General features: G+C 29.5%; 3 protein-coding genes across 4 annotated transcripts; 1 reads left to right on the forward strand and 2 right to left on the reverse strand.

The window, feature by feature from the left end:
- Positions 1–651: 651 nt before the first annotated feature.
- LOC127240584 (oleosin H1-like) lies at positions 652–1,496 on the reverse strand. The gene has a single exon (XM_051259328.1). It carries the CDS (start codon positions 1,397–1,399, stop codon positions 863–865), a length of 537 nt encoding a protein of 178 aa, XP_051115285.1. The 5' UTR covers positions 1,400–1,496; the 3' UTR covers positions 652–862.
- Positions 1,497–1,576: 80 nt separating this feature from the next.
- Positions 1,577–2,608, forward strand: LOC127240585 (cyclin-dependent protein kinase inhibitor SMR6-like). Its single transcript, XM_051259329.1, has one exon. The coding sequence runs from the start codon at positions 2,000–2,002 to the stop codon at positions 2,333–2,335; it is 336 nt and encodes a 111-aa protein (XP_051115286.1). The 5' UTR covers positions 1,577–1,999; the 3' UTR covers positions 2,336–2,608.
- A 20,334-nt stretch (positions 2,609–22,942) lies between these two features.
- On the reverse strand, positions 22,943–25,669 carry LOC127240157 (ribosomal RNA-processing protein 8). 2 transcript variants are annotated; one of them, XM_051258658.1, is made up of 10 exons: positions 25,447–25,669; positions 25,293–25,354; positions 25,039–25,090; positions 24,780–24,894; positions 24,604–24,698; positions 24,279–24,385; positions 24,079–24,193; positions 23,904–23,948; positions 23,759–23,825; positions 22,943–23,203 (listed from the first exon to the last, which is right to left on the reverse strand). In XM_051258658.1, the coding sequence occupies exons 1-9, from the start codon at positions 25,621–25,623 to the stop codon at positions 23,760–23,762; spliced, it is 834 nt and encodes a 277-aa protein (XP_051114615.1). In that variant the 5' UTR covers positions 25,624–25,669; the 3' UTR covers positions 22,943–23,203; position 23,759. The 2 variants fall into 2 exon arrangements, with proteins under 2 accessions (XP_051114615.1, XP_051114614.1); XM_051258657.1 differs by lacking the exon at positions 22,943–23,203 and having other exon boundaries at positions 23,492–23,825; positions 25,447–25,668.
- Between the last annotated feature and the right edge of the window lie 150 nt (positions 25,670–25,819).

Genomic DNA, 25,819 nt, shown 5'->3' on the forward strand with positions numbered 1-25,819 from the left:
TTAACAAATATAAATCAATTTAATTATAATTTTAATTTTTTTTATCACGTCCTCTTGCTACTTTTGTCCTCTTTTTATTTTTAATAAATTTATTCCTCTTAAATATATTTAAAAAAATCGATTTAATTATATTTCTAACTTAGATCAATTTAATCATATTTTTAACTTCTTACACTCTCATTCTCTTAAATATATTTTAAAAAATCGATTTAATTATATTTCTAACTTATAAAACAAATATAGATCAATTTAATTATATTTTTAACTTCTTACCCTAACTCTTTTATTTTTATTTTCTCGTTAATTAATAAATAAATATTCGATGGTAATTATAAATAAATAAATAAAATTTTATTATCGCATACATTTTCTTAGAAACATAGTCTTAAAAAAATTAAAATATCCATATAAAAAGTAATAAACTCATATAATAATTTATCAATCCACATAAAAAATTGTGTCAAACGTGTCTAACAAAAGAGGACATCCCTCTAACAAAAAAGCGCTTAAAAAAAATGTGTCAAACGTGTCCTAAAAAAAGAGGGCATCCCTCTTAACAAGAATAAAAATTAATATTTGGTGGATGTAGAAAGAAACATAAAAAATTGTAAAAATATTTATCTAAAATGAACCATAGATTTGGACACAATGTAAAGAACTAAGTGACATTGCACTAAAGAAACAACCACAGCCACAACCGGTACGGTACATACATTAAACAAACATAGTAGTAGTCCATGTCCATGTCCATCTCAAGATCATCATCATACACAAATTTCAAATTAACAAAGCACCACCACAATTTATTATTATGACATTACAATCCTCATCCTATCATTAATTCTCACTTCACCCCATCCCTTCATGTCCGCACGCCGCCGCCGCCGCCCTCCTGCGCCTTGCTCTTAATCGTCTCCCCGGCCTGCTTCGTCTTCTCCCCCATCATTTCTCCCATCTGCTTCGTCTTCTCCCCCACCGTCACCGTTGCCTCCTGCGCCCGCCGCCTCGCATACTCCAGCGGATCCTCGCCGGTCGCCCGCCGGAACGAATTCACCACCCACGAGAACGACGACAGTCCGGTCAACCCGAAAGCCCCCGACGTCAGGATTCCGGCAACCGCCCCGGCGAGGAGAATCGCCGCCGGCACCAGAACTGGGCTGAAGATCACAAATAGCGGGGTGGCCACCGCCAGCCCAATTAGGGTTCCGACCATGGTCACTCCGGCGAGCCCCAGAAGTGAGGCGCCGATTGGGAGGAACATCACTATCGCCAGAATCTGGCCGGCGGACGGACCGCCGCCGGCGCCCTTCTGCTGGAAGATGGCCGGCCTCACACCGCCCTCGTAGCGCGGCTGCGCCGTCACTTGGAGCTGCTGGTACGGACGGTCGCGCTCCGCCATGTCGATCGGAATTATCCTATGCAAGATATTAATTAATTACTATTTTTTTTAAAAAAAAAAAGTTATCGATATATTTTTGATGGAGGTGTGAAGAGAATTATGGAGGTGGAGCTTTAAAAAGAGAATCCACAGTGCAACGTGTTGAATTGCATGTTCAATTCAATCTGACGAGGCTTTGCATGAGGTACAAGTTGCACTATTTGCTGCCACAACATTATTTTCTTTAAAAAAATATAATAATCATATATATATCTTATTGGGCCTAGGAGGCCCAATAAAGAAGCCCGGCCCACTCCAGTTGATTGCTCCTCAAAAAGGATGGCGCGATCGTGGCCGTTGATCTAAAGGCGCCATACCCCAAATTCCAAACTTTGTCGAAAAAACACACAAATCTACGCCATCCATTTATTAGGTCAAGATTTTTCCCCAAAGGAATTCTTTCCCTCTAATAATAAAACCCCTCTTTCTTCAAATCCCAAATTCACATCTCCTTTTGCCGCCATCCATTGCAATAAATTAAAACTTTCTGCAATTTGCAAGATCCACCTTCAAATCAAATAGGATTTCTCATTTCTTCTTCTTCATTCTTCTCGCCATAAAATGGGGTTTTCGAAGAATCATCATCAAATCCAAATGGGGTTGAGCAAAGAGTCTGAAGAATGGGTTACAGCTGCTGCAATAAGGTCGCCATTGAAGCCGCTCAAGTCTGTAAGTAGAGACAGAGAAGAGGAGAATAACAATAACGTCGTCGACGAAGAAGCCACTACCCCGACGGCGCGTGGGTCGAGGATACCGGGAAAGCTGGCCTGCCCGCCGCCGCCGCGGAAGCGCCGCCCTGCTTCGAGCAAGTGGCACTACAATAATGGAGTAAGAGAGTTCTTTAACCCTCCGGACTTGGAATCAGTGTTCGTGTGCCACGCCGGCAGAGCCAACTAAATAATCCCTCCATTCTCTCAGGGCAGATATACAATCGATCATTCCTCCCTTTAATTTAATTTAGATTCTTATTACCAAGTTAAACTTAGGGTTTTCATTAATTAGTTAAGATCGTGTCATAGCTGTGTGGTATATTTCTTATATAAGTTCTTAGGCTTTCAATTCAATCTTCCACTGTTCTATAACAGATTAATTACTTCTATTTAATATATATTTTATTTTTTCTCGATGTTTGATTCTTTTTTTCCAATGCCATAGCCATCTATTCATGTTTGTCTGGGGTTGGAGTCCCGGGCGCTCCCAAGAATTAATCAATTCCAATTATTACATTACGCCACTAAAACCCTAAACACACCACAACCCAAAGAACCCATTTTGGGGTCCTTATGCAATAAGCAGACACAACACGTGCGTGCATAGAAATTGCTAATTCCGAAACACAAATAATTAATTTTAATTATTTATTTCTATTCAATCAGTAGATAATACTTATCATTCCTTGGGCACCAAGAACCAAGAATCAACTACACTGTATATATATATATATATATTAATGGCAGAAACCCCAACCAGCAGTGTGATTTTCCAGAATACATAAGCCCCGTAGAATCACACACCTCTCAATCCCATTGTAATAATAAATATATATGTACTAAAATTAAATAAGGTGAGGTTGGTGCTGGAAAATGAGAGAATCCTATGTGGGTTTCTGATCTCACAGAAATGTCGATATATGATGATGATGATGAAGAAGAAGAAGAAGAAAAGCTTTGGAATTATCGTATACTACAAAATTATAAATGTGTTGTAGTTAGTGCTGGACGTCAGTACACTACAGTGGTGATGAAAACGGATAATTATCACATATATATATATATGAATGTATGTATGTATATATAATCTGGTCTGGGACAGTACACCCAATAAGAATAACTGGATAAGGAAGAATCTTTAATTACATAATACAGAACGGTGCGATTATTACATTTAGATAAGAGTCTAGACTCTAGAGGGAGTCCATTGTTTTTATTTGTTGTCTTATTTTGGGGGAGTTTATTTTAGGGTGAGTTTTGGTTGGGGAATTGGATTAGATTTCTGTTATTTATCCTATTTCTTTGTTTTAAAAATATCAAATTAAATACTTATTTTTTATTTTTTATATTATTATAAAAATTAATTTTATATTCAAAATATCACATCAGCACCTATTTATATCACATCATACAACTATTCAAATTCAAAAATTTTACTATTCAAATCCCAACTTAAAATCCAAACCCTCGAACAAACACACCCTAATGATTTTGGAAAAATTTTGAGTTTTGATTTGGATTATAGTTAAATTTTAAAGACGAGTTTTGATTTTTGTGTTGTTTTAAGATTGTAAATTTGGATTGGGTTTTGGAGGTTTAATGTGTATTGATTTAAATTTAAGAAATCACTAAAAAAATAATAATAATAATAATAATAAAAATTGAAATTTAGTTTAAAAAAATGTAGCGAAAGGTAATAATTTTTAGCAAAAAAATTTTTGCGACGAAAGTTTCGTCGCCTATACCGTATTAGTAAAGATCATATGATTTTCGTAACAAAAAATAATTTTGTTGCTATGAAAATTAAGAAAAATGATTGTATGATTTTGTAACTAAAGTTCTTTTGCTATAAATTTAAAATTCATAACAAAACAATTTTAACATCAAAATCTATATGATTTTTTTTAGCCATGAAAAATAATTATGTAGTTAAAACTTTTTTGCTATGGAAATATAATTTTTTAGCAAAAAATATTAGCAATGAAATAAATTTTGTAGGACATAATTTGTTTTTAGCAATGAAATTAATTTTTTGCAGCTAAATGACACGTTATAACAAAAAAATATTTCGTAGTTAAAAATATTGTATAGCTAGTTAAATATTTTTTTAGTGAATTAATAATGGTGTGATTTGAATATTTATTTGTGATAATTAATTAATTAGAAGTAAATATTTATATTTTTTTATTATTGATAATATATAATATTGTATTATTTTAAAAATTACATATATATATATATTGTATTAAATTATATTTAATAAAACAACCAAACAATTAATTTGATGGAGTTTTGCTTGGTTTGGCACGCAATCCGAACCGTACACAGTGCCAAACTTCGAATCGGTGAAAAAAAAAAAAACACATCTTTTGTAAATTTAAAAAATAAAAATATATTCAATTAATTTTTTTAAAAACATCAAATAATTATTTATTTACTTTAAGTTATTAAATCAATTTATATTAATATCATATTAATAGTTATTTAAATTCAAATTTTTATTACTGAAAAATCTAAATACAAAGAATTATATTTATTCATAATTTTATTATTTATATTTTAACAAATAATAATCAATTTGTTATTATTTTTTGTATTTATCACATTATATATATATTTTTTTATCAAATTTTAACAAATTTTTTATAATATATATATATATATTTAATCTCTTATCTATATATTTCACTTTTACGTTAAAATATTATTATTTTTAATTGTCATGACCAATTAAAAAAACATAATTACAGATTTAGGCTCGTTTAGATATAGTTTGTGGAGTATTGTAATTTTTAAAATTTTTTAAAATAATAAAAAGTTAAAGCTATATTAATACGAATATCTTTAGAATTTTTGACCCGTCCTATCATAGATGATCCATTTTTTTTTTATTCATCCTACAAAAGATGATTCATTTCCATTTTTAGTAATTTTATCAATCTTAAATATATTTAATAAATATAAATCAATTTAATTATTTTTATTTAGTATTGCATATATTTTTTCTAAATATAATTTTTAAAATTTTTTAAAATACCAATAATATTATTTATATAAAAAATTAATAAACTAATATCAGAACTTATTATTAATAATTTTCTAATTTACAATAACTAAAAACTCGTGTCTCTAATAAACGGATTCATCCCTCGTGGGACGAAGGGAATACCTTTTACTAAAAATCGTATGAATACATTTTTTTTATAGATAATCTAAAATAGTAAAACTAGCTAAGTTTTTAAAAAATAAAGACATAATATAATTTTTTTGGTACTATTTTTCAAAAATTTCAAATATACTCCCTCCGTCCACGGATAAAGTATATATTTACTTTTGGCACGGAGTTTAAGAAATAATAATATTTTAATTATAGTAGGTAAGTAAAAGTAGTGTAATGACATTTTTGCTCTTACTTTTTTTTTATAAAAGTAATGATGTGATGTAAAGTAAGAGTATTTGTGTGAAAAAGTAGAGTATTTAATAAAATAGTTACTTTGTAATTGGACGTCCCAAAATAGAAATATGTATACTTTATATTTGGACGGAGGAAATATAAAAATTTAAAAATTTATGTCTATCAAAAAAAAAAAAAAAAAATTCTCCTCCATTAACGAAAGCATAGCCATATTAGTACTATTCCATGTGGGTTTTGCTTCATAGGATTCCTCTGACAGAGGTGGAAATTATTTATGGGTGCTATAAATATAAATATAAATATACTTATTTTACTGTCGGTATTAATTAGTTTTAACTGAGGCTGTTTCCTTGCAGGAAGCACCTACTGCTGTCACTTGGTCTCACTTTACTTGGCTTACCATTAAATAAATATGCATGCATACATCTATATCCATTTTTTTTATTTAAAAATTAAAAATTTAAAAATAAAATTGAATGGGATTAAAAAATGCTTTCATACAAATTTAATTTTAAATTTTGGAATTTGCTGCTTTGAAATTGGTTGAATGAATGAATGTGTTATGTGTGGTCTGCAATTGGGTGATTAAATAAATATTTATACTAATTTATTTTATTATGTTTTGAATCCACAAAAAAAATAAATATTTATATTTATATATATATATTTAGATCGTGATGAAAACTTTAGTGGGCGGGAAAGATTGGTGGATTTTTTTGGAGGTGCCGCTGAACCGTTGGAGTGGTGTGTCGGTTCCAGGAGTTGAGGTCCGGTTTGGCTTACACCATTCGTTAATGTGGGTCCCACAGAAGAAACTTCTCATGATTGGTGCATGTCTTCTGGGTCCCGGAGCAATAATCACCGACTTGTGAAATTTGAAACGGGTGGTGGATTTCGTATTTATTGTTTCCTTTGGGTGTGATTTTTGTGAGGATTTTATTATTTTAATTTTTTTTTATTATTTTTTTAAATAGTATTGAATTATATACTAATTTGTCTCATATATATAATGTTACAATTTTTTTTTTCTCATTCAAACATACTATGTTATTTTTTTAAAAAAATATTTTATTTTTTAATCATATTTTAAATTTTATAATTTATAATTTTATAATTTTTATTAAACTAATTAATTATTTCAATTTTAATCTATAATTATTTGTATTATATTTTAATTAATTTTATTAATATATTTTTAATTCTTTATTAATCATATCTTTTCTAAATTATCGTGTTTATAGTAACCCTAACACTATATATTGATGAGAATATTTATTTTTATTTATTATATTAAATTAAAATTTTAATTTTATAATTAAAATATTTCATCAATATATATATTTATATCATGTCAATCAATTATTTCAATTCAAAATTTTACCGTTAAAAAATAAAATTCAAAATCAAAACCCCCACTAATAAACACATCCTTATTTATTTTAGTGACTCAAGCCAATCTCTCTACACACAAATAAATGTATGCAGTTATTTTATTAAACTAGCTTAAAAATTGTTACTATGCAAAATAATAAATGAACAAAACATAGATTTACTGTAACATTAAATACTTACAGATAAATTTTATACTAGATTCAGGAGTAGCATATATAATTGGTGAGTAACTTTATACATCATCCATCTGTCTCAGTGTATTTTGTAAAATTTGTCCCACTTAAATATTACTCACTCTCTATCTCAAACAATGTGCAACGTTTTACTTTTAACACGGGTTTTTAGATAGATAGTATTAAGTAGGATAAATTAGAAATTAAGTGATATGATGGAGAGAAAAATATATATTTTATTTTTTTATTTGGATGATGTGAGGGGATAAAAGTGTGGGATAGAGATTAAGTATAATTAATTATTTCATATTTTAAAAATGTTTCAGGATGTTTGGGACATATCAAAAATGAAATATTGCAAGGTGTTCGTGATAGAGGGAATACTAATTTTCTATTATAGTAAAATAATTATATATATATAAATATAAAAATATCTCTAATTTTTACAAAATTATTATCTTTTGAATTTGCAATGACAAAAATACTAAATTCATATTACACTTTTTTTAATTAATAAAATAGTACACTCCCCCTCTACACATAAAATATACAATTACTTTTGGGGCGATATTTAAGAAATAATAGTATTTTAATTATAACGGGTAGTTAAAAGTAGTATAATTTTTACCTTTATTTTTTTGGTATAAAAGTAATGGTGTGATGTAAATTAGGGGTATTTGTGAAAAAAATGAGGTGTTTAATGAAATATTTACTTGTAATTGGATGTCCCAAAATAAAAACATCTATATTTTCTAATTGGACGAAAGGAGTATTATTTATTACTCTAATACTCCTTCCATCCCAATTGAAACTGTCCTAATCCAAATGAGTTTTTGGAATTTTATTGTAGATTAAAAAATAATGATGTTTTATTATAGCAGATGTGTGTATGAAATTTGACATTTTTGTCTTTAAGTTTATGTATAAAGTAATTGCAAGTATAATGATATATTTGTAATATAAATAAAAATTAAAGAATATTTTGATATTAATATATGATTAATTTTTCTAAATAGAAAATAAATATTTTGAATGAGAAAAACAAAAATAGTTAAAAAAATTATTTTAAATAGAGACAGAGAGAGTATGAAAAGACAAATGACTACTTTCAATTGAGATAAATGAAGTATAATACTCCCACCATCCCATAAGTAAGTATTTGTTTGCTTTTTGTATAGAGTTTAACGTATATATTGATATGTAGTAGAAATAAATAGAAATGACTAAAACAACATTTATTAATATTGTATAATATAAAAATAGTGACATTTGTATATATATATTAGAAGTAATCTACTTTCATCCCTTAACAAATTATCAACTTTTCGGTACTTGCTGAAATTCGGTGGATAATATTTTTATATACTACTTGCTCTCGGTTGATAATATTTTTATCCACCGAATTTCTGCAAGTACCAAAGGTAAGAGGACCAAACCAATGGCCCAAAGAAATGAGAGAGTCCAAAGTATTTTTAAACCCAAATAATGTAGTCCATAAGTTGAAATATGATACAAATCACGATTAGAACGTTGGAAGTGAAATAAAGGAATGTAAATTGAGAAAATAGCAAAAGAAAAAAAAGTGGATAACTGAAGAAAATTTGGATATAAAAGGAGACAAGAAACAATGAAGACAAGGAGAGAATATTGCAAAAAATATCTCATACTTATACTCTATTATCACTTTTATCCTGTATTTATCTCCCTAGCAAAATATATCCTACATGTTTACAAAAGTCGCTATTTATGTCCTTTGCCCGCTCGTGGAATTCACACCACGCGCCCTTACGCGCAATCACCCGCGGCCACGTGCGGCCAAAGGATAAAAATAACGACTTTTGCAAACATATGGGATATATTTTGCCAGCGAGATAAATACAGGATAAAAGTGATAATGGGGTATACGTGTGGAATATTTTTTGCAATATTGCCAAGACAAGGATGTCAACACAATACAATACAACCCATATTCCATAATCATATTTTTCTTTCTCTGTTTTTCTTTTTTCTTTCATTTTAATATTATATTCTTGTTCCTATATTTTGGCATTTATAATTCCTATAAAGTTATTGTCTTCATTCTTATTTAGGTGTTATTATTTTTTTTTCTGCTGTTTTATTTATGCTTCGATTATTTTCTGCCCTTATTTTCTCAATTTCATTCTTATTTTGGTTAAAAAAATTTAGATTATTATTGTATTATTTTTTAGCCTAATTTCATATACTATTGTCCGATATAATTTGATTTCGTGGCAATTAATTATTATATTTTTATTATGAATTTATTGCAGTTATTATCAATTGCGAGATAGTTCAAATATTTTCTTGAGGAAGCCGAGAAATTTAATTTACATCGATCGATAGGCCCAAATTTATTCGGTGATTCTTTGGGTGTACGAATTTCGCTACTATACATGGGATAAATCTTCTTGATAGGTCTATCTTCGCTACCACAAACTTTGGATAGTTTTGTGGTTAATGGCAATACATGTCCGATATTCATATGATTAATTGACACACTTCTATTATTTGTACCTTGCTGGTTATGCATGTTGGGGTTGAATGTCTATCTGGTTGTATAAGACTTTTTATATTATTTCTCGAGAGACATATTGTTTTGTCTTTTTTCGTGCTACTGAGGTCATCTCCAACCCATTACTTTATTTTGTAGCAGCTATAGTAAAAATTCAGTTGGTCTACAATCATTTTACTCCAACCATATTTCAATTTTTACTCTAAAAAATATATTCTTTTTTTATAGAACTTTTCATATTTATAATTACATCCTAACTTTAATTTATTTTTTCATTATCACTAAAAATATATAATTCATATTGTATTTATAAAATTATATGTCATTTTTTAAAAAATAGATTATATATTATTTTTTACAAAAAAAAATTATATATCACTTTCCAAAAAATAAAATTTTATATTAATTTTCAAAAAAAAATTATATATTACTTTTTTAAAAATAAAGTATATAAAACACCCCAAAACTAACAAAAATACACAAAATACTCCACCCCAAAAATGGAGTGGAGCTACAATGTTACTTCATTTTTGGAGTAACACTGTAGTTATCCAAAAAAATGGGGGAGAAAATGAGGTTGGGTTGAAGCTTCAACCCCTCAATTTTCAGGATGGTCTGATGATATTCAAGGGTATTATGAATAATGTCAATTGTTGTCAGATGGTTTTACTTGCTGCCAATATTAAATAATAGAACATTTAGATTGAAAGAATAAGAGAAACTCTTATACAATGCACAATATCACAAATATATATAAAATCAAATCTTACTTGTTCTATGATGAAGTTTTTCTTCAATGACTTATCATATATTTAAACGGACTAAATATAACGGAAAACAATGAGATAATCATAACACATGTATCATCAATTTTATGAAAATGAATGATTTAAATTGTATTTACTTGTATAATTTTGCTTTATTTACTCAATATATCATTGATGTTAAATCCATATTTTGTAGGTAATTTAGGTGAGAAACACTCGCCCTGTGCATCATGATGGGATTCATGCGGGATTGAGAGCACTTAATTAATTATTACTATTTTAATTTTAATGGTCAAATCATTTTAATTGCAAGTAGAAATACTAACATGTGTTTTATTTTAATGCATTTATAAAAAAAAAAAAGATATTTATTTAGCATGTCGGATTTTATATTTATATTATATAAGCCTTAACATCGCATTAGGCGGGTCGGCTCGGTAAAACCAATCCTTTAGTTCGATGTGGTGGTAATATTCTTGTTTGAGCCAACTGGGATATTATAGAAAAAGACCAAGCCTCTCATTCGAATGTAAAGGTGGAGGAGACAACGTCGGCGTTGAACAACTGAGTATGGATGAGGGGAGTTGGAGCAGCATGATGGGCAGCTCCGGACATGCCACATGGAAGCAGACTTGGATAAAAAGATAAAAAAAAATAATTTGTGATACCAACTTCGGATGCATAAGGAATGGAGGCTGAAGCGGGTACTTCCAGACAACAAGGTTGCCCCCGAACAACGACCTCTTCCGAAGGACTTTGTTAAAAGAAGCAACACTATATCAAAATTTATTTATTTATTTTTATATATACCTTTTGTTTATTTATTCTCTTTTTTTGTTTGACTTGGTATTGTGTTAGTTTCAAGAGTTTGTTCCTATTTTGTTAGCATTAGTTCATTTTTGTGAGTATGTTTGGTTCATCGAGTTTTCAAGGAGTTGATCACTCGATAAGTATCTTTCTCTCTTTGTTTTATTTTTTTTTATATAATAAGAACTTCAAGTTGCAGTAATTTGCACAAAAACCTCTCTACATTTATCTGTTTTGGTATGTTCTCAATCTGGTGTGTAAGCTTCCTATTTAGTTGTTTAACAATCTGGTATCAGAGCCAAATATGTCTGACATTCAAATAGTTGGAGGAATCAAGAAGCTTAACAACAATAATTATAATACATAGGCTACATGTATGAAGTCGTACTTGCAAGGGCAAGATCTCTGAGAGGTTGTGAAGGGAAACGAGATTGAGAAACCAAAAGATTATGTGAACGGTGCGGTTCGCAAGTGGAAAATAAAGGCTGGAAAAACTATGTTCTCTTTGAAGACCACGGTTGAAGATGATGTGTTGGAGCATATTTGGGATGCTGAAACTCCAAATGATGCATGAGAAACGTTGGCTACTCTTTTCTTTAAAAGGAACGATACGTGATTGCAATTGCTTGAAAGTGAGTTATTGTCCATTGCACAACGTGACACATCGTTCACTCAATACTCCCATAAAGTGAAGACAATGTGTCGTGAGATTTCAGAACTCGATCCTGAAAATCCAATTGGAGAAACCAGGATGAAGAAAATAATATGTTTTGCGACCGAAATTCAGGGGCTTCATTGTTGCAGTACAAGGATGGTTTACATAACCATCACTTGTTAAATTCAAGAACCTTCTTGCTGGTCAAGAAACATTGAGTATTCAAATGGGATGAGCTTTATTGAAAGACAATAAAGAAGCACTCTATGCCAATAAAAGAAAAGGAAACTCCAAGCAACACACAGTTGGTGAATTGAAAATTTATGATAGCAAAGAGAGACACCATAATGAGGGAAGCTCTCGTTAGAAGTTTCAACAAAATCGGCCTAACGGAAAGAAGTTCAAAGGAAAATGTTACAATTGCGGAAAGAAATGTCACATGGCAAGGGACTGCTGGTTAAAGAAAAAGAATATGGAAAGCAATGTTGCAGCCTCTAAAGTTGAAGAAGAATGGGATGCCGATGCGTGCTTAATCGTAGAAGAGGAAACGGCCTTCACGGAATCATCAAAATCGTGCAATTATGAGAAAGATTGGATAGTAGATTCTTGGTGTTCAAATCACATGATTGGAGATAAAGGAAAATTAGTGAATCTGTCCGACTACAAAGGAAACCGAGTTGTAGTGACGGCAAATAACACAAAATTACCAATAGCCCACATTGGTGATACCATGGTTCCCTCACAATGTAATACAAACCAGGTTTCATTCCAAGGTGTATATCATGTTTTAGGCATGAAAAAAAATCTCATGTTTGTAGCACAATTTACATCATCAGGGCATTTTGTATTGTTTGGTCCAAATGATGTAAAAGTGTATCGCAATGTCACGATGTCTGGAGAACCTGTTATGGAGGGGCGTCGACTAGAGTCGGTGTATGTGATGTTTGTAAAAATTGCATACATTGACAAGGCAAGGTCAAATGAAACTTTTGAGTTGTGGCATATGCGATTGAGGCATGTTAGTTATTCCAAGCTAGACATGATGATGAAAAAATTAATGGTAAGAGGGCTTCCCCAACTTGAATCGAAGGAAAATATTGTGTGTGAAGGGTGTCAATACGGCAAGACGCATCAGCTGCCATATGAAGAGTAAAAATTTAAAGCAAAGAATCCATTGGAATTAATCCATCGGAAAGGGTGGAAATGTTGTGATCCTAGAGGAGGAAAGTGCTATACATCACAAAATGTCGTGTTCGATTAGGCGTTTTCTTGGTGGTCGTCTGAACAGAAAGAACTATCCGATTCTATAAGCCTTAAAGATGAGGTAGAGTCTGCTCAATTCAGTTTATCATAAATGCAGATACAAAATCAAGTAATGATGGTGATATGGAAGAAATTCAGCCACAAAGTCCATGGAATTCTGGAGTATATCACCAATCAAGCTCAAAATCTGTGGATGATACAGATGAAGCACCGCCTTCGCTCCGAAGATTGACAAAAATTAAGTAGTTGAATCCCAAGTATGCAAATACAGCACTAATAGAGGCAAAATAGCATAAAATCCCCCTGTAATTTTTCAAATTTGCTAAAAACCCCCTATAGTTCGAAAATTCCAGAAAACCTATTCTTGGTTTTTGAAACATTGCATAAAAACCCCATTCCGTTAAGAATTAACTGCGGTTGTATGTCACGCGTCTGAAATGCGATTTTTTATTCATAAATTGATATATATTTGTGTGAAGTTACTAAAATACCCTCGTAATTTTATTAAATCTACCAATTTTCTCATCCACTTACTTCTAAGTTTTATCATGTATTTCTTTCCCCCTATGCTTTTGCAACATTTTAGAGTGCCCGCCGTCGTGAATTTAGTGTCACCAAAAATTACCGAAGAAACAGCCGCCAACGACGTTCAGCCTCGGCCGGAATCTGAATTCCGGCAACTTCAATTCCCCCAAAATCAGCAGATTTCGAAACTAGATCTATTGGCAAACACTATTTCGATAACCGGAATCAAAATTGACGACCTTCTCCACGTCGTCTTCAAACTCCGTTCATATTAAGCCTCCAGAAAAGAGGAAATTACAGCGGCAACCACCGAAGAGGCCGTTCAGAGAGATCCGAATAAGTGGGGTAAATGGGTCTCCGAGATCCAGGAACCCAACAAGCGCTCCAGGATCTTACACCTCCCCCGTTGCTGCCGCGTTGGCCTACGACACGGACGTCTTCCACCTCCGGGGTCCCTACACCTGCCTCAACTTTCCCGAGCGTGTGCTTGAGGATGTCGTTGCCAACGAGCCGCTCGATTTCTCCGATGCCGCCATCAGAAAGAAGGCGACGGAGGTGGGGTATGGGTCGACGCACTGTAGAGCACCGCCGCAGATGCCGCTTCAAAGCCGGGCGGTGGATCTGAGAGGTTTCAGGGCTCTATGTAATATGATTTGAGTGACTATCTAAGTTTAGAAAAGTCCAAGGAAAATTGAATCACCATTTTTTTTTATCTGTAATTGTGTTTCAATTTGTGTAATGAAATAAAATGAAATTAAATTAAATTAATGGAAAAGGGTTTGTCACACTATAAATGTAATTCACGATTAAAAGAAAAATAAATAAAAAAATAAGGAAGAAAAAAAAAAGAGTGGACAAATGGAAGAAAGAAGAGAAGGCAGAAGAGTCTAACAGAGAAAGGAATTGAGAGAAGAAAGAAGAAACAGAAGAGAGATAAAGTAGAGATAATATTAAAAAAAATATATATATAAGGGTATAATGGTCAATTGTGGTAAAATTTAACGTCCGTTAGTGAGATTTAGAGAGGAGGGCGACTGTGCAATATTTCATAAACCACAAGTAAGTTTTTTGCAATTTCGAACCATAGAGGGTTTTTAGCAAATTCGAAAAATCACAAGGAAATTTTATGCTATTTTTCCAATAATAGAAGAAGAAGTGGATGAACCACAAACTTTTGAAGAAACAACTTCAAGTTTTGCATGGATTAACGCCATGGAAAAATAAATTGACGCCTTAAAGAGAAATCAAACTTGGGAGATTGTGCCAAAACCTACCGACCTAACTCCAATCTCTTGTAAATGGATTTACAAAATCAAACGCCGAGCAAATGGTTCAGTGGATAGACACAAAGCTCATCTGGTTGCTCGAGGATTTTATCAGCAATATGGACTCGATTATGATGAAACATTTAGCCCAGTTGATAAACTTACAACAGTTCGGGTTTTGTTAGCACTTGCGGCTAATAAAGGTTGGAACTTGTGGCAATTGGATGTAAAGAATGCATTTCTTCGTGGTGAACTAGACAAGGATATCTACATGAATCAACCAAAAGGCTTTGAAGGGAAAAGCCATTCAGAACACGTCTGCAAGCTTCGAAAAATACTTTATGGTTTAAAGCAAGCACCGAGAACTTAGTACGGGAAAATTGCTGAATTTCTAATCTTTTGTGGTTTTTCTCTAACACCTTCAAATCATAGCCAATTTGTTAAAGCTAATGGACAAGGACTCGCCATTGTGCTAGTATTTGTCGATCATTTAATCATTACAGGTGACTTAGAAGAAGAAACCCAACAAATAAAGAAGAACTTGGAAATACACTTTCATATGAAGGAGCTGAGACAATTAAAATACTTTCTGGGTCTTGAGATTGATTATACAGATCAAGGAATATTTCTCCATCAACAGAAATACTCTATTGATTTGCTAAAAAATTTTGGAATATTTGAATGCAAGTCTTTTTCAACTCCGATTGAAGAAAATGCAAAGCTTTGCAGATATGATGGAAGACAACTAGAAGATGCAACAATGTATCGGAAATTGGTTGGCAGCCTAATCTACTTGACCTTGACTTGTCCAAATATCTCATTTGCAGTTGGGGTGATAAGCCAATACATGCAAAATCCAATGAAATCTCATTGGATGTTGTTCGGAAATTACTGAGATAAATAAAGCATTCAATGGGAAATGGTATATTGTATGGAAAAGTTAAAAATTGAACTATTTTGGGATTTTACGATTTCTTAGAGCAGCAACAGGCAATCGACGGTGTCATTGTTAACGACGGAAGCTGAGTATAAAACTGCAATAGTTGCAGCTCAAGAAAGTGCTTGACTTGTGGAACTCATGAAAAATCTGTACCAAAATTTTTTATGATGCAGTTCCTTTATATTGTGATAATCAATCAACACTCGGGTTGGCAGAAAATCCGTGTTTTCATGCAAGATCAAAACATGTGGAGGTGCAATATCATTTCATAAGAGAAAAAGTTCTAAAAGGAGAAGTGGATTTTAGGTACATCAACACTGAAAATCAAGAAGCAGGCATGTTCACAAAATGACTGTACAGAAAGAAGCTTGAAGACTTCTGTGGACGTATAGGCATGGTTAATAGAGATGATGTTGGTGTTGAGAGAGATGTTAAAAGAAGCAACACCTTATCAAAATTTATTTATTATTTTATATTTACCCTTTGTTTATTTATTCTATGTTTTTGTTTGACTTGGTATTGTGTTAGTTTCAAGAGTTTGTTCTTATTTTGTTGGCATTAGTTCCTTTTAGTGGATATGTTTGGTTCATCGTGTCTTCAAGAAGTTGATAACTCGACAAGTATCTTCCTCCCTTTGTTTTACTTTTTATATAATAAAAAGAACTTCAAGTTGTAGTAATTTGCACAAAAACTTCTCTGCATTTATATGTCTTGGTCTGTTCTCAATCTGGTGTGTAAGCTTCCTATTTTGACTGTTTAATAGACTTGACAGCTCCAACTTTGGAGGACGAACCTACGATTGAGACTCTTGTTGATGATGGAACTCAGAGGCCAGTCTCGATATTATAGCCAACGATCGAGACTTGAAGCGAGCCCCATGGTACGAAAATGACTTCAAGGTCGACGCCATTGATTTTTGCCAAAAACATCGAGATCCTTCAAACAAAACCTTCATACTTCCTAAGGGGACCCATATTAGCTCTTCGTTGAATTCGAAAGAGAATGAGCTATCGGACAGAACTATTGTTCAAGATAAAAAAATAAATTGCGGAAAAAACTGAAGAACCAGTTCAAGCATTCCAAAATACAATGAGCTGCTGTAATGAAATTTTCGTACAAAGAGCCGAGGTACCCTCAATATCTCATACAAATATATTGTGCTTTAAAATTTGATATCTTATATTAATTTTCGCCCTTATTTTTGCGGAGGATATTTGTTATTCACCAAATTTTGGCAAGTATCCAAGTTGGAGGACCAAACCGGTGGCCCAAAGAAAGAAGGGAGCCCAATGTATTTATTGGCCCAAATGATGTAGTTCATAAGTTCAAATCTTGTCATAATCACGATCAAAATGTGAGAAAAGATGTAAGAACCGGAGTAAAAGAATGTAAGTTGAGAAAATAGTGAAAGAAAGAAGTGAAAAATTGAAAAGAAAAAATGGATATAAAAGGAGGATGTAACCATGGAGACAAGGACCTCCAACACCACCCAATTCAAATTTCATAATGATATTTTTCTTTTCCATTTCCTTTTATTTTATTTTCTTTCTTTTTAATGTTCTATTCTTAGTGCTAGATTTTGGCATTTATAATTGGGTAAATTATATAACACCTTCTTGTATTTTAGTAAAAATGAACAGAACATTCTACATTTTATTTATTGCGTGAAACCCTCTTATGTTATTGTAAAGTTTGCAGGAAACACCCTTATTATATAAAACTGATGTTTGGTTCTAAATAAATACCTAAGTTACGCGTATTTTATACAAATAAAAAATGTAAAATATTTTAATAATTTTTTGAATAAAATAAATAAATAATAATTTTTTGGAGAGAAATTGTTATCTGATTTTTACAAAAACTATAAAATAAATAATTGATCAATTATTTATTTATTTATTTTATTCAAAAAAAATATTTAAAATATTTCACATTTTTTATTTGTATAAAATATGTGTAATTTAGGTCTTTATTTAGAACCAAATATTAATTTTGGACCATGAGAGTGTTTCATGCAAACTTTACATTAACATAAAGAGGTTTCACGCAATAAATAAAATATAGGGTGTTCTGTGCATTTTTACTAAAAACACGAAGGATGTTGTATAATTTACCCTTTATAATTCCTACATAGTAATTGTCTTTAATTTTGTTTTGCCATCAATTTTCTTCTACTGTATTACTAGCGTTTGAATCCGTGCACACATAATTAAAATATTTAAAAAATAATAAATGAAGTATAAATAATAACTACTTTAAAATAATGTTACATGTATGCTTAAATGTTAGTTTTCATTTGAAAAAATAAAAATAATTAACTATATTTATTATTAAAACTTATTTTTTACATTTAATTTTAATTTAACAGAGTAATAAATAATTATTTGTTTTAATTTTATATTGCAGATATTGAAATAAGTAAACTATTAATTTAAAATATTTAAAATTATTAGTAGATAATCATATAAGATTGATTCAAAATTGTAAAAATTGTAAAATATATCAAATAATTATATTTATTATAAATGTTATATTTCTACTTTCTATATATATTTCACAAATAACAAACTATATTTTATAAAATGTAACATAAAATAGAATTATTTCAAATTATTGAAATGAAAGAACAAAAATAAAAACCTAAAAATACAAATTTAATTTCAATTGAATCTATCATTAAAATTTATATTCAATTAATAAATATATAAATTTAATTTTAAATAACATATAATCAATTAATATCAAATAAAATATTTGAGTGATAAAAGTATATAAAGTATGATTAAAAAAATAAATAAAATAAAATAATCTTTATTAAATAAATATTGTTTATATTTTTTTTATTTAATATAATAAAATAATTTATATTAAATAAGAAAAAATTAATATTTTTAAAAAATTAATATTTAAAAATAATTAATATTATCTAATGTGTTTATATATTTATATTTTTATATAAATTGTTGTTTATCAATCTTAAAAATTAAAATGATTAGTCATAATTAATACTAAAAATAAAATAAATAAATTTAATTTTAATTATATTTTTTAAATCTGTTAAAAATCAAAATATACCAAAAATAAAAAATAAAATAAAAATTGAAAAATTACATAGAATAATATTATATTATCCAATATCTTTATATAACATAAATAAAAAATAAAATAAAATTTATATAGAAAAAATATAAAATATAATTATATTATTTAATATATCTTTATATGAATATTATATTTATATTTTATTGTATAAATATTATGTATTATTATTTTTTCTTTAATAGATAGTGATTTATCTGCAAAATAAATAAAATAGAAAATATCTACAAAATATATTAAAAATATTAATGGATATTATATGTTTACCTTATTCTCTTCTTATTCTTTACATCGTAATTTATCTGCAAAATAAAAAAAAAATATCTGCAAAATTTATTATAAATGAATATTATGTGTTACTTCTCTTTTCTTCAATAGATTGTGATTTATCTGCAAAATAAATAAAATATAAAATATTTACAAAATATATTAAAAATATTAATAGATATTCTATTAAATATATTAAAAATAAAATTTATCCTAAAAATAAAAGCAATTTTCTTGGAAAGAAGGCATTTGAAAATTTGAAAATAAATATAGTATCGGTTGAAGGGAGAGTCACCAAATCCTTGCCGAGAGTCCTAACTTTGTTTTAATTCAATCACTTCATTCAGAGAAAGAAATATGACACAAATAAGTCGTTTAAATTGAAAATTATTTACCACAACGAGAGAACTTCAGATGCAAATGCATCTTCACTCCACAGTCAGCATCATCAATGTCGAGAATTATATCACAAGAAAAAAACTAAATAAAACAAAGTAACAGTTAACAAATTGAAATAAAATAATTAACAATTAAATGTAGAAAAATCTGAAAATTGTTCTGAATTTCTGAGATGTATAAATAATAACATTTGAATTACCTTAATACAAATGTGTATTAATGGATTTCTTAAAAGTCAAATGGTTGAAAGCTAAATCTGAAACCTTGAAGAAACTAAAAAAACAGTAAAGAAATTGTAAAATTTGACTAAGAAACCGTATTTCTTTTTATTTTTTTAACACTGAATAATCTAAATTCTAAAATGCCAGGAATCAGGAAGGTAGGACTACACCCTTTGCTATAGATTTCTATTTTGATTATTTTCAGCTCTTATTTTTCCAATTTCATTCCTATTTTAGTTAAAATTTTCAGATTATTATTCTATATTTTCCATCCCAATTATGTATGAAAATATATAATTTGATTTTGTGGCCCAATAAATATTTTCTTGAAGGGGACAAAAAATACAATTTTCGTCAATTTCGACAGACCCAAATTCATTTGGCCGTCAACTAAAAATTAAGTGACAAGAAAAATATTAATGATAGATTTTTTTTTTTTATTTATGCATATTAGGGATGATATTTTGATAATAAAAGTAAGACTGAGAGTAGTGAAAATATTATATAAAACTACAAATAAAAATACGTTATTTATGTATAGCAATTATAAATAAAAAGGATATTTATTTATATGGAAGGGATAAAGTATAATCTATCATTTTTATCAATTAATAATATGTATAAATATTTTTATTTTAATATTTTATTAAGTACAATATTCTCAATATATTTCCAGTTTTATCTAGATAGTTTTAAAAGAAATTTGTATATTTGCTAATGTGATTTTTTTTATTAGGTCTAATTTGCAAGTTATTATATTTGACTAAGAATTTACTTAGGGTGTGTTTGTTTGGGGGTTTAGATTTTGAATTGAGATTTGAATAGTAAAATATTTGAACTTCAATAGTTGTATGATGCGATATAAATATATGTTGATGTGATGTTTTGAATGTAAAATTAATTTTTAGTAATATAAAAAATAAAAAATAGGTGTTTGATTTGATATTTTTTTTAAAAAAAATTGAATAAATAGCGAAAGTTTGAAAAAGTCTCTCAAACAAACACACCCTTAAAGTTCATTCAAAAAGTAACGGGGACAGATTCCAATATATATATATATATATATATATATGATATTTTTAATGAGAAGATAAGTGAATTTGTATAAGAGGAAAAATTCAATAATACCCTTGGATTTAATGCGTTGAGATAGTATTTTGGTAAATAAAAAAAAGAGAGGTAAATTGGTAATTTAATGAAAAATATATATAGGTTGTGTTGTTTTACTATAATTTTTACTGGTCAATTTTTATTTTTATTTTTAAAAAATCGCATCAATAATTATTTTTCTTTTTAATATTATACTATAAATTTATTTTACATTTAAAATATCACATCAAACTCTATTTATATTACATCAAATAACTATTTCAAAATCCAAACCCAAAAACTAAAACCCACAAACAAACACACCCATAGATTATAAATAAAAGTAAGATATTTTTAGTTGTTTGATCGGTCAAAAAATTTATTTAAGAGTGCGTTCAGTAATTAGCTGATAGTTTTTTTTTTTTTTTTTGTTAGCTGATTCAATTAGCTAGTTTGAGATTCAATTAGCGATTTTGATTTTTATTAAAGTATTTAGTAAAACAATTGTTTGACATTAACTGTTTATATATAAAATGACAATTAAAGATATTTATATGGTATTTCTTAAAATATTTATTTTGTTTATTTTAATTTAAAATTTTTGATATTTTTTTATTCATTATTGAAAATTATAAAAATATTATAAAATATCTATTTTTATTTTTTAATTTAAAAAAAATATTTTTATTAAAAAATAATAATAAATTTTTATTGAAATTGTATAAAATATAAGAGAATAAATCTTTCTTATAATCTTTTATTATTTTAATTATTGTTTATTACTAATTTATTCTATTTATTTATTTTAAATGTAAATTTTGTATAATAAAAATATATATAAATAAATTAATAATAATTTTCTTTTCTATTTGATTTAATTTTAATAAATATATATTTTATAAATAAAATTATTTATATATAATAATTAATAATAGTAATTATTTTAAATTTAAAAAATAATATTATAATTTAGTAAATAAAATATATTAAAATTAATTAATAAATATTGCAATAAAAAATATACTTATTATATGATGAAATAAATAAATTATTTTTAAGAATAAATAAGGAATAAAATAAGTAAATTGAAAAAGCTCTTTAAAAAGTTGGATATATTAGCTTTTTAAAAATTAATTTTTTTTTAAAAAAAAACTATTTCAAAAAGCTAATTTTACCAAACACGTAAATTATTTTTTTTTTACTGATCAAATTTTCCAAACACCCGTAAGTGTTTGGTAAATTAACTTTTTGAATTACCTTATTTACCCCAAAGACTGGTCAAACTTCCCAAATACCCCGTAACTATTTGGTAAATTAACTTTTTGAATTACCTTATTTGCTCCAGAAAACTAATTTTTGAAACATTGTAGCACATCCCAACATTTCAAAATAACTGTTTTACTTTAATTTTTTTTATTCATTATTTAACCCTTTTACACATTAATATATTTTTCATTATAGTATTTATTAATTATGTTAATATATATTTTTATTTGACTTTTAAATTTACTTTTGTAAATTTGATATAATTGAAATTATTATTAATTTATTTATATATACTAGTATATATTTTTTGTCAAATGATTTCTTTTTATTGATGAATATATTAGAACAAATTTATTTATTATTATAAATAATAAATTAATTAAATTTAACTTAATAAAATATATATCCAATTTCTCACAAAATATTTAAGAAATAAAATATATATTTTAATTTATTTTTTATAATTTTCAATAAGAAATAATAAAAAATCTGTAACTATATATTTTAAAAATAAAATACAAAATATCCTTAATCGTCATTTTACATATAAACAACTAATATTAAACCGACTATTTTACCAAACACGCTAATTGAATTAACTAGTTAAATAGCTAATTGAATCAGAACAACTGTCCAGCTAATTGCCCGCACACCCTAATGACAAGTGATATTTTATTTTTGTAATACTTATGAAGGAAAAAGAAAATACTATACAATACTTTATTTTATTTTTGTCAATTTACAGTTTGTGGCATGATACATACAAATACCTCTTATTATTAAAAAATAAATGCTCTGATGTTACGGATGAATCTTCGATGAAACATAATACCCTCCAAATTAAGTCCGACAAGACTAGGTGAATCATATGTATCAAGTGAACAATGATCTCACGGTTACACTTCCATCCCCGTCCCCTCACCATTGGACTACCCCTCGCGGGCTATATTTTTCTTGGACAATCATACAATAGAATTAGCTGTGAAAAAAAAAAAAAAAAGAAAAGAATGTTGTTGACAATCATTACTATGAACTTAGCTGTTACAGAAAAAAATAAATTGTTGTAGTCAAATGATCCACTGTGAACTTTTCTATGTCCAACGCCAACAGCCTGATCACTTGACCGAATCATCTCAAGAAGATTTTTACCACTAATTATATCAAGTTTACTTCTGCCCTATGTATGCATCACATCATACTCAAGAGAACTACTCTTTATCTTTTTTTGTTGAAGTGATATAATATATATATATATAACTAACTTCACTTCATCAGAATGTTAATCAAATTGGGAACAATAGTAACATGATATACTAGATTAAACTACCACATTGAATTTGGATTCACTACTCCAATTCCAATTCCAGTTCACTACCAAACTAGAAGTGAATCAGAGATCATTCTTCTCATCATCTAACAAAAAGACCAAATTACAAACACTATTGCAGCACAACTACTGCAATATAAATAAGCCAGAGAGTATGTATGTATATAATCAATCATTCATCCCATCCGAGAATCAAAACAAGCTTACACTACCGACGCTTGTACACACAAGGTTTCAACTCAGGCCATTTGATGTCCTTTGTTTTTCGTTTCCCCTGCAGTATCAAACCACAACAAGACTGTCTGTTAGTCATACCAAAAACAGTGAGCAAGATGAGCCGAGGAAGTCCCACCTTCTTCTGGAAGTAGAACAGCATGAACATTTTATTGGACAAGTCCTGCATCAAATGAGTAGCTTTTAGTGCATGATAAGCTCTCCAAGGAATCTATCTGGGAGGGAGCATATCGTAGCAAAAAAAAAAAAATATATATATATATATATATATATAGAATACACTACTTATGTACCTTGGATACTGAGGTAAATCCCAGTTCACATATGGCTCTCACGAACTTATCAGGGTCTGCTCCTCCTGTACTAGGGTCCAACCTGCTTTTTACTTCGGCTATTAGAAGCCACCCACTGCATAGAGCCCGTGATAACAGTCATTAATGGCAATCCAATGAAATTTGGAGAAGGAAAGGTTGTGTGTAACATAAATGCATACTGATCCTTGAGAACCCGGTTAGCTTCCTGAAGATAACTGGGGAAGTTTGTCCCCATGAGTGAGAGACAAAACACAGCAATATCTACCGAAGCAGTGTTGATGGGTGTCTGCACACCAAACAGAAACTTTTCATTGGGACATGAAGGTGCTCATTCCAATTAGATGTAATCCAAAGCTTAAATAGTTTTAAGATATCCGGCATTTACATACAATGCTCTTCGATCTTAGCAAGCAATATTGGACATATCACAAGCAATTACTGAAGGTAGTTAGTAGTTGCCAAAAGTTAAAGTAGATATAAAGGATTGAAAAGCGGACGACGTACATTGGACATATCACAAGCAATAACTGAAGGATCATTGGAGACAAGGTCAACGGAGAAAACTTTATTCCTCACGCTTTTAGCAAGCCGTGCATCACCTAAGTAAATTACAAGCAGATTTTTACGGTGACAAACAAAGCACAAGATTCTTTATCCAGGTAATGCTTAAACATACTCACCACAACCAAAATCTGCAACAACTAAAGAAGGGCTGCGGTCCTTTATCCATTTTATGATAACATCGTTAGGCTGCACAGGCCAACGTGACATCTGCTCCTGATATCCTGAATGATACTGGTGGTCGAACATTAGATTATTATACAGCGTGTGTATGATACACAACTCAATTCGTCATATATAAGGATAAACAGGACAGTCACATATAAGTCACCAGTTTTTCCATAGTATATAAGCCATGTGAAGGTCAGATCGCTTTACCACATTGAACAATGACGGGTCTTCTTTGAAATATTTCAGGGCATCATCTCCACTGCGTTCCAAACACATGAATTAAGAGACGATTCAATATGAATGGACAAATCAAGGCAGCTCAAACACGGTTCGTCACAGTAATTAAGAGAATAAACATAGAACGATGGATATAAATCGCAGATAACCCTAAAAATAAAAACATCAACCAAAGAGGCCAAGAAAGAAGACGAAAAATATAGGACACAGGAAGGTATTCGCACCTGCACGTGTAGAGCTTCTCATTGATCATACGGAAATAACCCCCCGATAGTTTAGCTTTCATCTGCCAAACCAACGATTCCAGAAAGAAAATCAGAATACTTGTTTGAATTATCATACTACATCGAGAGAGATGATGAAATCAGTTACTGGGACCTTGTCAAGGAACGATGCCGAGGATTTTGAGCCACTCTTAATCGACGAAGCCGAACCAGCAGATGTTTTAACAGGAGAAGCTTCCTTCTTCACCGCCAGGCTATTGGCAGTAGATTTTCCCATACGACGGCGACCGCCTCTCTTCCTCTTCCTGCTCCGCCGCTGCTCCGTCGCCATTCTGCAAAATCATATCAGTAGCAAAGGGCGGAGAGCCGAGCTTGTACATACATGACTGACCCTATGGCAACTTACTGGGCCGTATTAATAGCTAATGGGCCGATACCGTATGACTAAAGTAACAAAGCCCAAACAAGTAAAGTAGTTATAATAAATTGGGCCCAGTAAATATCCAATAAGATAACTTAAAAAGAGG

Source organism: Andrographis paniculata, unplaced genomic scaffold (genome assembly GCF_009805555.1).
Source record: "Andrographis paniculata isolate CXL003 unplaced genomic scaffold, ASM980555v1 Contig79END, whole genome shotgun sequence".
NCBI classification, from domain to species: domain Eukaryota; kingdom Viridiplantae; phylum Streptophyta; class Magnoliopsida; order Lamiales; family Acanthaceae; genus Andrographis; species Andrographis paniculata.